Below are 12,189 nucleotides of genomic sequence, written 5' to 3' on the forward strand. Positions count from 1 at the left end.
TTGATAGCGGAGAAAGGTGGATGAAAGAACAAGAACATCTATGCTTGCTTCATTGATTTTTTCAGACGACATTTCACCGTTTAGATCAGAAAGTAACTTGTGTGGTGTTGGAGTCACACAGAATCATAGGGCTGGAAGGGACCTCAGGAGGTCATCTAGTCCAGCCCCCTGCTTCAAGCAGGATCAACCCCCACTAAGTCATCCCAGCCAGGAACTTGTCAAGCCAGGACTTAAAAACCTTGAGGGATGGAGAATTCACCACCTCTCTAGGCAACACATTCCAGTTCTTCACCCTTCTTGTGAAGTAGTTTTTCCTAATATCTAACCTACACCTCTCCTTCTGCAACTTCAGACCATTACTCCTTGTTCTGCCATCTGACACCACTGAGAACAGTTTCTCACCCTCCTCTTTAGAGCTTCCCTTCAGGGAGTTAAAGGCTGCTATTAAATCACCCCTAAGTCTTCTCTTCTGTAAACTAACAAGCCCAAATCCCTCAGCCTATCCTTATAGGTCTTGTGCTCCAGACCCTTAATCATTTTTGTTGCCCTCTGATGAACCTGCTCCAGGATATCTACATCCTTCTTACACTGCGGGGCCCAAAACTGGACACAATATTCCAGATGCGGCCTCACCAGTGCCGAATAGAGGGGAACAACTACTTCTCTAGCTCTGCTCAAAATGCTCCTCCTAATGCACCCTAGTATGCTGTTAGCCTTCTTGGCTTCAAGGACACACTGTTTATTCATATCTAGCCTTTCATCCACCATAACCCCTAGGTCCCTTTCCTTCGTAATGCTTCTGAGCCAGATGGTCCCCAGCCTATAACAATGCTTGGGATTCTTCCGCCCCAGGTAGAGGACTCTACACTTCTCCTTATTGAACCGCATCAGATTTCTTTTGGCCCAGTCATCCAATTTATCCAAGTCACTCTGGATTCTCTCTCTACCCTCCAACACATCTACCTCTCCCCGTAGTTTTGTGTCATCTGCAAACTTGCTGAGGGTGCAATCCAGTACCTCATCCAGGTCATCAATAAAGATGTTGAACAAAACTGGCTCCAGAACCAAGCCTTGCGGCACTCTACTTGAAACTGACCGCCATCCATGTATTGAACCATTGACCACTACCCACTGGGCCCGACCTTCAAGCCAGCTTTCTATCCATCTTATAGTCCAAGGATCCAAACCATATTTCCTTAACTTATGGCCAAGAATGTTGAGGGAGACTGTATCAAAATCTTTGCTGAAGTCAAGGTATATCACATCCACTGACTTTCCCATGTCCACAGAGCTTGTTACCTCGTCATAGAAGCTAATCAGATGGGTCAGGCAGCACTTGCCCCTGATGAATCCATGTTGGCTACTTTTGATCACTGTCCCCTCTTCCAAGTGCTGCAAAATGGATTCCTTGAGCATCCCCTCCATTATTTTCACAGGGATTGAGGTATGACTGACAGGTCTATAGTTCCCTGGATTGTCCTTCTTTCCTTTTTTAAAGATGGGCACTACATTTGCCTTCTTCCAATCATCTGGTATCTCCCCCGATCTCCAAGAGTCTTCAAGGATAATGGCCAAAGGTTTGGTAATGACCTCTGCCAATTCCCTCAGTACCCTGGGGTGCATTAAATCCAGACCCATGGACTTGTGCACATCTAGTTTTTCTAGATAGCTCAGAACTTGTTCCTTCTCCACAAATGGCTGCCCTCCACCTTCCCATACTGCATCATCTAGGACCATCCTGGGGAAGTTGACTTTGTCCGTGAAGACTGAGGCAAAAAAAACATTGAGTACTTCAGCTTTACTGCATCATCTGTCACTAGGTTACCTCCCTCATCCAGTAATGGCCCCACACCTTCTGTGATAACCTGTTTATTGTTCACATGCCTGTAGAAACCCTCCTTGTTACTCTTCACATCCCTTGCCAGCTGCAGTTCCAACTGTGCTTTCGCTTTACTGTCCGGCATTCTCCAGCCACATGTTTATAGTCCTCCATAGTCAACTGTCCATGTTTCCATTTCTTGTATGCATCCTTTTTGAATTTAAGCTGACTAAGGATTTCCCTGTTAAGCCAAGCTGGTTGCCTACCATGTTTGTATTTCTTGCTACACAGAGGAATTGTTTGTTCCTGTGCCTTCAGTAAGACTTCTTTAAAATACTTCCAGTTCTCTTCAACTCTTTTCTCCTTCATCTTCGTTTCTCAACGGATCCTGCTCATCCGGTCTCTTAGGGAGTCAAAGTCTGCTCTTCTGAAATCAAGGGTCTGTGTGTTACTGCTCACCCTTCTTCCTTTTGTCCGGATCCTGAAATCTACGATCTCATGGTTGCTGCAGCCCAGGTTCCCTCCCACTTGTACTTCTCCTAGTTCTTCTCTGTTTGTGAGCAGGAGGTCAAGTTGCACACGGCCCCTGGTCTGTTCCTTCAGCACCCTACACTTCTTTTCTGTGTTCTCCGTTCCCAGCGTTCCTGAAATAAAAATGCATCAGAACAACAGGATCTGGCAATATTTCTTGTCTCACTTGGGGGGGAGGAAATTGTTTTATGGGATAGCATATGTGACTACATCGGGGAAACTTGCTAATAAGAGCAGCATACATGACTGTTACATCAGTATCTGGTCATTCAATAAACTAGTTTTCAGTGCCTCTCTGATTCAAAGTGCCCCTTGGTATGCTCTTCTTATTGCCCTGGTGTCTGGTTGCTCATAGTTAGTAGGCGGGTGATCTGCCTTGACCCCCACACCTTCCCACCAGAAACCTTTCCCGTTACTTTCACAGATATTGTGGAGGACACAGCAAGTAGCCACAAAAATGGGAAAGCTGCTTTCACTGACATGTAACCTACTAAAAAACTCAAAGCATGCTTTCAAACAGCTAAAAGTACTTTCTACCATCATTCTGCACTTGCTCAGCTATAGCTGAACTGCTCCTTTTTGCTGTCTAGAATGCCTCTGTATGGCTTCAGAAGCCACTGGTGCAAGGAGAGGGCTTGGTCTACAAGAATAATTATTAGCATTTCAACATGACCAATGGCAATTCTGCAGCTGGGGAAGAAAATTCTGTCTTGCAGTTTTCTGAAGGGACCAGAGTTCCTGAAGATGCATGTGTCATGGCTTCACTTTCCTTTGAGCTACTTGTCTCCCTTCTTTTATGATACTAATACCCATATATATTATCTGTGATTAGATCAACTGCACTTTTTTAAAATTCACTTTTAAATCTTTCTTGAATTAATGCTCAAACATTTTCATTCAATTTTTGTACCTGTGCTTTTGTTTCCCCAAAAATTAAAATATCCATATATGAAAACACAAAGGGTTGATCTTGTGAGATAAGACAAGCCAACATGTCAACAACATGCTGTGGGCAATAGTATGACTACTATGAAATCTTTGGGGCAAACATGTGAACGCCCATTGTTGTTCTTTGTTAGTAAAAGCAAAATTATCCTGCAAATTGTGTTCTAATAGGATAGCAAAGAAACAGTTATCAAATTAATGACCTAAAAATATCTAGAGGTAGACTGTATCTCCTGAATTACCTTAGTTGTATCAGCAACAATAGGTGCCATGGGAATAGTACCCTTATTGATTCTCCTGTAATCAACAGTGAAGTACCATGATTTGCCATTCGCTTTCAACATCAGCCACACCAGAAACTTACAGGAGGAATTAGTTATATGGATAAATTCCTGTTCCAATTTTTCAATTATTTGTGACAGCTGATCCTCTGCTTCCTTAGGGTAGGGATATTAGTTCTGTGGAGGCACAAGATCCCCAACAATTTTTAAACAAGCTTGCATTTTGCCACAATCCATCTCTGTCCAGACTACAGAGAACTTTAGCCAACATTCCTCAATGTGCTGCTTTGTGAGGACAGCTACTGGTTTTCCTGCCTCTTTTGTTGATATTATTTTTGACACAGCCTTGCCTGAGTGAAGAGGAGACAACTCTAATTTCAATACCATACCCCTAGATGAAGCATTTATTAAATTATTTTAAATAGCCAATCTGACCCAAGAATGATTTCATTTGCCGCATGTTTGAAACGTCGTACTGAAAAGGGAACATGTGTCTATCCCAACCCTGTGTTGAATTTCCCTTAAAAAGATTTTATCGTTAACAGTTTTACCGTGTTGCCAGCCTTAGGCTGAGTCTTAATCAATGATACTGGAGCTCCAATATCAATTAAGATGAGTATAGGCTTGGATGTACCCTGCTGGAAATAAATCCATGGTCATCCCCCTGGGGTGAAGATAACTCTGCTAATGAACTCCAGTGTGATGTTCCTATGGGTAATGGAGGTCACTTATCAAGAGGGCCTTCCAATTCATCACCCTCCTGAAAGGGAAGGGTCTAGAAAAGCTGATGTTATAGGGAGAAGAAGATCTGTGGGAGTAATGCCCACCACTTTTTTGGTAAGGCTTGTAGCCTCAGCTCCTTTCTTACTAAATCTTTTGTGGACTTTTTGTCCCATCTTTTCCTGCTCACCCCATGTTGCATTAGAGTTTGTCAAACTAGTTGGCAAGCCTCAAATTTTAAGAAATTTGGACCCTTCTTGCATATGGTGTGAGGCACCTGTCTGGAGATTTTGGAAAAGAGAATATAAATGATATCCTTGCCTATCACCATGGCTCCCTCTCTCTCCCCCATGATCTTTCCCTAGACAAGTGTCCTCCCTGAGACTCAGTCACACCCTTGCTGCCACTTTCATTGGAATATGTAATTGCGGGCAGTAAGACAGCCACATAAGCAACACTTTTCATTTTTATAGTAGGCTGGTGGCTCATTTATGTAATTCTTTGCTGATTAAGCCCCTTAATTTTTCATTCATCATTCATTCTCCAGATATGCCCGAATAGCTATAACTTGCATTGTATAACCTTCTGCAGTAGGTTCTCTTTTTGCCATATCTTCCTATATAATTCCTCATTGGTGACCTTCTGCATACATCCTATTTTCAGGATCTTTCTATAACAACTCCTCTTGAATGCTAAAATTCTTCTCTTCAAATCTTTTATCATCACTCATATCTCACATCTGTACAACATGCTCCTGAATACACACGTTTTCAAGGTGCTCAGTTTCATCCCTAAGTTAATCACTTTGCTTTTCCAGATCTTATCTATCACCTTCACACTCGCTCTTGCTTTCGCTATTCTAGTTGCTATCTACTTCTTAGAGTCTAGATCACGTTATGTTGCTCCCCAGATACATGAACTTCTCTGTGTTCTCTAGTTCAATCTCATCTACACTGATCTTTCTTTCTGCTTCATTATCCCCAAATACCATTGTTTTCATTTTATCGATGTTCATTATCAGTCCGTACTGCTTCCCTTCCTTGTACAGCATGTGCACCGTGTTCACTAGCTTCTCCTCATTTTCTTCAATGATAACTATATCCTCTGCAAACCTCAAGTGTAGGGTGAAAGTGCTTTGGGTGGGTGCAGCTGGAGGGTTAGAATGTGCAAAGCCAAGTGGCATATAACTACCTCCTGTTCAGCAAGCACAGCTGTGGAAATGACAGCCTTCTCTTCCAGGAGACATCCCTAGAGGTTGAGTACAAAGATGCTTCCACTCTGCGTTCTTGGGGTGCTAGGAGAGGAGGCTATGAACTTGGTGAGAAGGGCAGGTGGTTCAACATTGGGTGCAGGGGGAATTTGTGTTACACCTGTTTTTTCTGTATCTCTATGATTCACTTTGATAGCTCTGTTTGCTCCCCGCAAGTTTTAGGATCTCATCCGGGGTCTTGCATTCTCTCCCCATGCACTGTTTGTATAATCTTCAATATAATTTTCTTCTATACATTTAATTGAAGCCTGTCAGTGTGGAGGGATTGCATTTGCTCACTAAACATATAATCCTGAGAACGCTTTTTTCACCTCCTGGTTTGTGATAGTGAAATTGCTGGCAGACCAGCAGGAGTCAGCAAAAGACTCGTTGTACACGATATATTGCAGTTGTCTTACACCCTGCCTTGCAGTTCCCTGCACTCCTGTACGTGTGTGTGTGTGACCCATTGCAAACTGCAAGCACTCAGAAGGCCACAGCGACAGCCCAGTCTTCCTATTTATATCTGAATACTGGCTTAGGATTGCCAGACCTCCAATTTTTGACCAGAACAGCAAGTTGAAGAGGGACTCTGGAGGCCCAGTTCGCACAGTCTGCATCCAGATACACTGCTCTCGTTTCGCTACGAGTGCAAATGTTTATTTAGGCTGACAGAAGTCCAGTCAGTGGAGCCGGGGGAGGGACTTTGCTGGCTGCGGCCCCCAAACCTTGCACCAGGTACACATGCAAGTGCCCCAAGGGCTGCATTCCTGCACCCCAGCAAAGGCTGACCCACAGATACTGGACCTAGAGGTGGTGGGAGGAAGCGGTTTCCTCTGGGCACAGGGTATCCGGTTTGGTTCAGTGGTTCTCAGACCAGCCCAACTGCTGAACCTCTCACGTGCTCCCGCGGCCCCTTTAAACCGCGGGGAGCTCTCACCTTGCCTTCCCCACTTGGGTCCGAGCCCTGAGCAGAGCTGAGTCCTGATTGGACGGCCGCCGGGCTCGGTCACGTGGGGGCTGCTCTCTCCACCCCCTTCAGGCCGCCATTTTGGCTGGAAAGTTTGGAGTTTCCAGCGGAGCGCGGGGGCGGCAGGAGGGAGCGTGCGCGAGCCGCCTCCGCCGCGCGGCCGTCAGGGAGTCTCGGGCGCCTGAGGCCCCCTGTCTCTCTGGCGGGCACCCGGCCCGTAGCTGCCTCCGCCGCCGCACCGCCCGCCTGAGTTCCGAGGGGGCTGCCCCGTCCTGGACCCGCTCCGGACCCCCGCGGACTGAGCTCCTCTTGTCCTCGAGTGCGGGGCGAGGCCCCGTGGAGCCCGGCGAGAGCGGGCGGAGCACGGGCCGCCCCCTCGCCGCGGTAACCGCGCTGCTGGAGTCTGGCCACCGGTCCGAGCCCCGCGCAAAGTTTGGGAGAGCGGCCACTGGGCGCGTCGTGCCCGCGCCGTGCGGCTGGAGTCCGGCGGCGCCTGGCTGCTGCTCTCGGGGCGCACCATGCCTGTCCGGAAGCAAGGTGAGAGCCGGGCGGCGGGAGCTCCGCCGGGCGCTGACCCCCACAAACTTCCCCAGCGCCGCGCTCGGTGCCTCGCTCTCTGAGTGAGCTGAGCGGTTGTTGAAATTCGCGTTCTTTGACAGCCGCTTCCGGATACTCTGCTCTTGTTCCCTGCTAGTGCGGGTGTTTGTTTAGTGTGCAAGAGGTTTCGCTTTTTGGTATCTTCGCTTAATGCAATGTAGCGTCTGACCTGTGGGGAAATCTGTCAGTCAAGTAGCGAAATCTGCGCCTCCCCTCTGTGTCCAAGGTTTGAAGCTGTGGAAACTGTTGCTGAAGTCGTTTGATCAGATGAGTCAGTTAAGTAGGCAGTGCTGTAGTTTTATTAGGTCTGCAGGTGGTCACCGGAACTTGTTTGTTCTTGAATTAAAAAAACAAGCAAACAAAAACTGCATTGGGAAAATCTGCCTTTTTTTAGAAAAAACCCGCCCACTTTATAAGCTGGGACAGAAGAACTGAGACACTTGGCAGAATTCTTTAAATTGAGTTAATGAGGGTGTGATATCAAGAACTGAAGTTGGTGCAGTCATGATTTTCCCCCTTTTGTTGTAGTGATATCTAATTTTAACTTGCTTGTTTTATTTTTTGTTTTCAGACACCCAGCGAGCTTTGCACCTCTTGGAGGAATACCGCTCTAAACTGAGCCAAAGTGAGGACAGACAGCTGAGAACCTCCATAGAACGTGTGATTGATATCTTCCAGAGCAACCTATTCCAGGCTTTGATAGGTAGATATCTAAAACTTTTTTATCTTTTGTTTAATTTTAAAAGTAAAAATACTCTGCTTTTCACTTGAGACCATTAGCCAAAGGGGCTTCTAAATATTGTAGGGCTCAACCTACTTAATAACTGATCTTCTCAGTATCTAATTAGAAGTGCTCTGTCTGGCATACACATGCGCTTGCTCACACACACATGCGTGCACACACCCACACACAGACTTTTGATTTGGATGGTAATGCATTGTTTTATCTTGAACCTGATCCATTTTGACAATTCAGGAAGACTTGGCTGGGATAGATACAAACAAACAACAAAAAAAAAACCTGACAAATCAGCTACATAGAACAGGAAGCGGGGGGGGGGGGGGGGCGAAGTTAGTGCAAGAGTCAAGTGGCTTGCCTAAGATGGCTATAGATATCAAGGTGGAGAAGTGGTCATTGTAATATGTAATTGCTTCTCTATTGATAGTGTTAAGGAGCTGCAAATGGCTCCCTTAAGAGCCACATGCAGCTCCCTGCTGCTGGCAAATTTAATCGTGACCTGTGTTTGGGTCCTGACCCATATGTTATGAATCCCTGAAGTAGTAGAATGTGGCATGGAATGGTTCTGAGCCATTCCTTGCAACTTATCAGAAATTCATAGCAACATAAGACAGGTGTGCTGTCTGCTTTGGTTCTTAGGACCTGAACTCTGGTCTTCTGCATGGCAGTTGTTGGTTTTTTTGATATTATAGTTCAGTGGTTATGAAAGTGGATGTTGTGATCCCTCTGGGGATCGTGGGGGTATTGTAGGGGTAGGGGCCGTGAGGTGTCACACATCTGATGAAGCAGGTCTTCACCCATGAAATCTTATGCTCCAAAATATCTTAGTCTGTGAGGTGCCACAGGACTGCTTTTAGCTTCTGTCCAGAAACTCTGCTTTACTTTCACCATTTATAATAGTATTAAATATTAAAATGCGTGTGTTAATTTGTAAGGGGCAGGAGGTCATGCTTGGAGGCTTTCTGTGTGAAAGGGGTCACCAGTATGTAAGTTTGAGAACCACTGCTGAAGCTTGAACTATAGTGGGTGGTGTTCATACATATACCCTCACTTTCCATATCTTAAGTATGAAAGCAGTCTTACATGCTTTGTAGTACAGGTTGAACCTCTCTCATCTGGCACATCAGGACCCAAATGGTGTGGGACAAGAAAATTTGCTAGACCATAGGAGGTCACTATTGTCCAGCATGTTTCAAGCACTTCCTCTTGCTTGCTGGGCTCTTAAAAGATGCTTGGGGTAAATTACAGCTAAATAACAGCATGGAGCACTGAGTTGGGGGTTGGTGGCTCTAAATGAACTTTATGGGTCCATGGGAAAACTTGGCCACGCTCAAGGTAAGTGGATATCTGACTAACTAAAATCATGCTGGATATTATGGATGTTGCAGGATGAGAGAATTCTGGATTAGAGAGGTGCAACCTGTGACATGTAAAACTTTACTCTGGATCTGTTGTTACATTTACATAAAAGATCAGTTAAAATCCACTCTTCTATTTGTAAAAGAAGAAAGCAAGGATACGTTGCTGTAAGTGGTTCTAATCAGAGGGAGTGTGACTTTTACAGTAAGGGTCTGTCAATGCTGTTTTTATGAATCACTTTGCAAGGCTTTATAATGTATCCTGTTCTGATCAAATAAGGGGAAACTGCTTGGTGCGCAAGTTAGACGGAATGGTTGAGATGTCTTTCTTTTGAAACCAGCTTTGTGTGTTTGAGAGAGAACCTGGGTTAATATGTCTGACTACACTATGGAACTTGTCAGCACAAATGTGCTGATAACTGAAGTTTTTTTAGTGCATAAGAATGAACAACAGAAACAATGCAGTCTCTTTTGGATAATTTAGTCTGTGTGGTTCTAGCATTCCTCCTGTCTCCACTACTGTAAAAGTAATTAACAGGATCTCCCCTCATCTCTTTGTATGAAAGCATTGCAGCAAATGCAGTAATTCAGGAACTGCCCTGCTCCATAATGCATTATTCAACACTGCTTCTTTCTTACCTATCTCCTTGCGTGACATAAGTTATGCGGACTTAAGGGCCAGTGTGGTTAACACAAAGTCTCTCTGGAAAGGCTGCTTGGTGATGGATTAAGTTGACTGGAAAGCGATTTTCTGTCATCGTAAAGCAGCTACACTAGAGAGCTTGCAACAGTGCAGTTCTGTTGATGCAACTGTATTACAGTGAGCTCTGTAGCGTAGCCATAGCCTGAATCACTTTGTACATTTTGCTCTTTGGTGTTGACTGAAGTGTACGGTACAAAACAGTTAATGTCATTGGGGTCTGAATTTCCCCAGAGAAATCTACTTCTCCAAATGTCTTACAAACATAAAAGCCTTTGTTTGCTTCAGATATATTGTGTGGCTTAAACAAAACCGAATTTGGAGATACCTTTAGCTATTTGGAAGATTCCAGACGGCAGGCTGCATATGGAATAAGGTCAAAACTGTTTCCAAGAGGCTGTTTTACTGAAGACTTCCATATTTAACAGTGAGGTTTTTACCCCCAGTTTAGAGAGTTCTCTGAAATGCTCTTACACATTGAACATCTTTTTTATTCTGTAACTCAGTCATCCGGCAACATCCATAATCCATCATGGATTTTAGTTAGCCCGATGGCCACTTATCATGTGTGCCCAAACTTCTATGTCTGATAAAGTCTGTTTTTTACAGCTGGCTCTGTGTTCTGTACTGTTGTTTACTTGCAATTTTGCACCCCCCCCCCCCCAGCTGTCTTCTGTGAGCCCCGTAAAGCGTTGGCAATGCTGCTAGACAATATTGACTTCCTGTGGTCTGGCAAATTCTCTCATTTGGCACCAGTCAGATCCTGATGGTGCCAGACAAGAGAGGTTCAACCTGTATTTAGGCTTACCTTTAATTTGCATTTTCTCAGAAACTGTTGCAGTTAGGTCTGCCTTTCCTTGGTGAATTCTATTAAAGGAATACAAATAGAATGACCTTGGTAGGCATCCTTCAGTCTGCATAGACTATGGATCACACCCTTAAAGTTTCAATTGAGGACTTCATTTACAGCGTCTATTTTGACTATAAAGACCCACATGAGAGTGACAGTCCTTGCTGCATCTCTTGCAGATGTAGTGGGTGTCTGGCAAGTCCTTATTGTGCTTTCTGTGCGCTCGTTTCTCCTCTGCTAGCTGTCTGATCTTCAACTCGCCCTTCTGAAGGCCCTTGTGTAACTCCTGCCTCCATCTGCTGCAGTCGTCTGCTAGTTCTTCCCAGTTGTCCAGCTCGATGTCTACCTCTCTGAGGTCTCTCTTGCAGACATCTTTGTAACGCAACTGGGGGCATCCGGGACGTCTTTTGCCAGAGGCTAGCTCACGATACAGGATGTCTTTTGGAATCCTTCCATCGTTCATCCTGTGGACGTGGCCAAGCCAGCGGAGTCGATGCTGCCTGAGGAGGGTGTGCATGGTTGGGATTCCAGCTTGCTCGAGGACGGCAGTGTTGGTCACTCTGTCCTTCCATGATATTCCAAGGATGCGCCTGAGGCAGCGCAAGTGGAAGACGTTCAGCCTCTTTTCCTGGCGGGCATACAGGGTCCAAGTCTCGCTGCCATAAAGGAGGGTGCTGAGGATGCAGGCTCTGTAGACTTGCATTTTGGTGTGAGTGTACAGCTTGTTGTTGTTCCACGCTCTCTTGCTGAGTCTGGACAGAGTTGTGGCTGCTTTTCCCATCCTCCTATTTAGCTCAGTGTCCAACGACAGGGTGTCAGTGATGGTGGACCCTAGGTAAACGAACTCGTGGACGACCTCTAACATATAGTTGTCAGTGCTGATTGATGGGGATTCAGCAACATCCTGACTGAGTACGTTCATCGTCTTTAGGCTGATGGTAAGCCCAAAGTCCTTGCACACTTTGGAGAACCGATCCAGCAGTTTCTGAAGCTGGTTTTCTCTGTGAGACACTACAGCAGCATCGTCTGCGAACAGCATGTCTCTGAGGAGGACTTCTCGCACCTTAGACTTAGCTTTCAGCCTTGCAAGGTTAAACAGTTTTTCCATCAGATCTTGTGCAGCAAGATGCCCTCTGTTGAAGATCCAAAGGCATGCTTCAGGAGGAGTGCGAAGAAGATCCCAAACAATGTCGGAGCAAGCACGCATCCTTGTTTGATGCCGCTCCTGATTCTGAAAGCATCCAATAATGCGCCGTCATATTGGATGGTTCCTCTCATGTCTTCGTGGAATGACTGGATCATCTTCAGTAACTGTGGAGGACAGCCTATCTTGTGGAGCAGTTTGAACAGACCATCCCTGCTGACCAAGTCAAAAGCCTTGGTCAAGTCAATGAAGGCTATGTAGAGTGGCTTTCTCTGCTCCCTGCACT

At 45.5% G+C, this 12,189-nt stretch overlaps 1 protein-coding gene across 14 annotated transcripts in view; it reads left to right on the top strand.

The window, feature by feature from the left end:
- Window positions 1-6,601: 6,601 nt before the first annotated feature.
- Window positions 6,602-12,189, top strand: part of DLG1 (discs large MAGUK scaffold protein 1) — a 352,797-nt gene continuing 347,209 nt past the window's right edge. For all 14 annotated transcript variants that reach the window (XM_075004306.1, XM_075004311.1, XM_075004308.1 and 11 more), the window contains exons 1-2: window positions 6,602-7,052; window positions 7,684-7,815. In XM_075004306.1, coding sequence (XP_074860407.1) covers window positions 7,034-7,052; window positions 7,684-7,815 — 151 coding nt within the window. In that variant the 5' untranslated portion in view covers window positions 6,602-7,033. The remainder of the gene's footprint in view (window positions 7,053-7,683; window positions 7,816-12,189) is intronic.

This window comes from Carettochelys insculpta, chromosome 10, assembly GCF_033958435.1.
Source record: "Carettochelys insculpta isolate YL-2023 chromosome 10, ASM3395843v1, whole genome shotgun sequence".
NCBI lineage: Eukaryota > Metazoa > Chordata > Testudines > Carettochelyidae > Carettochelys > Carettochelys insculpta.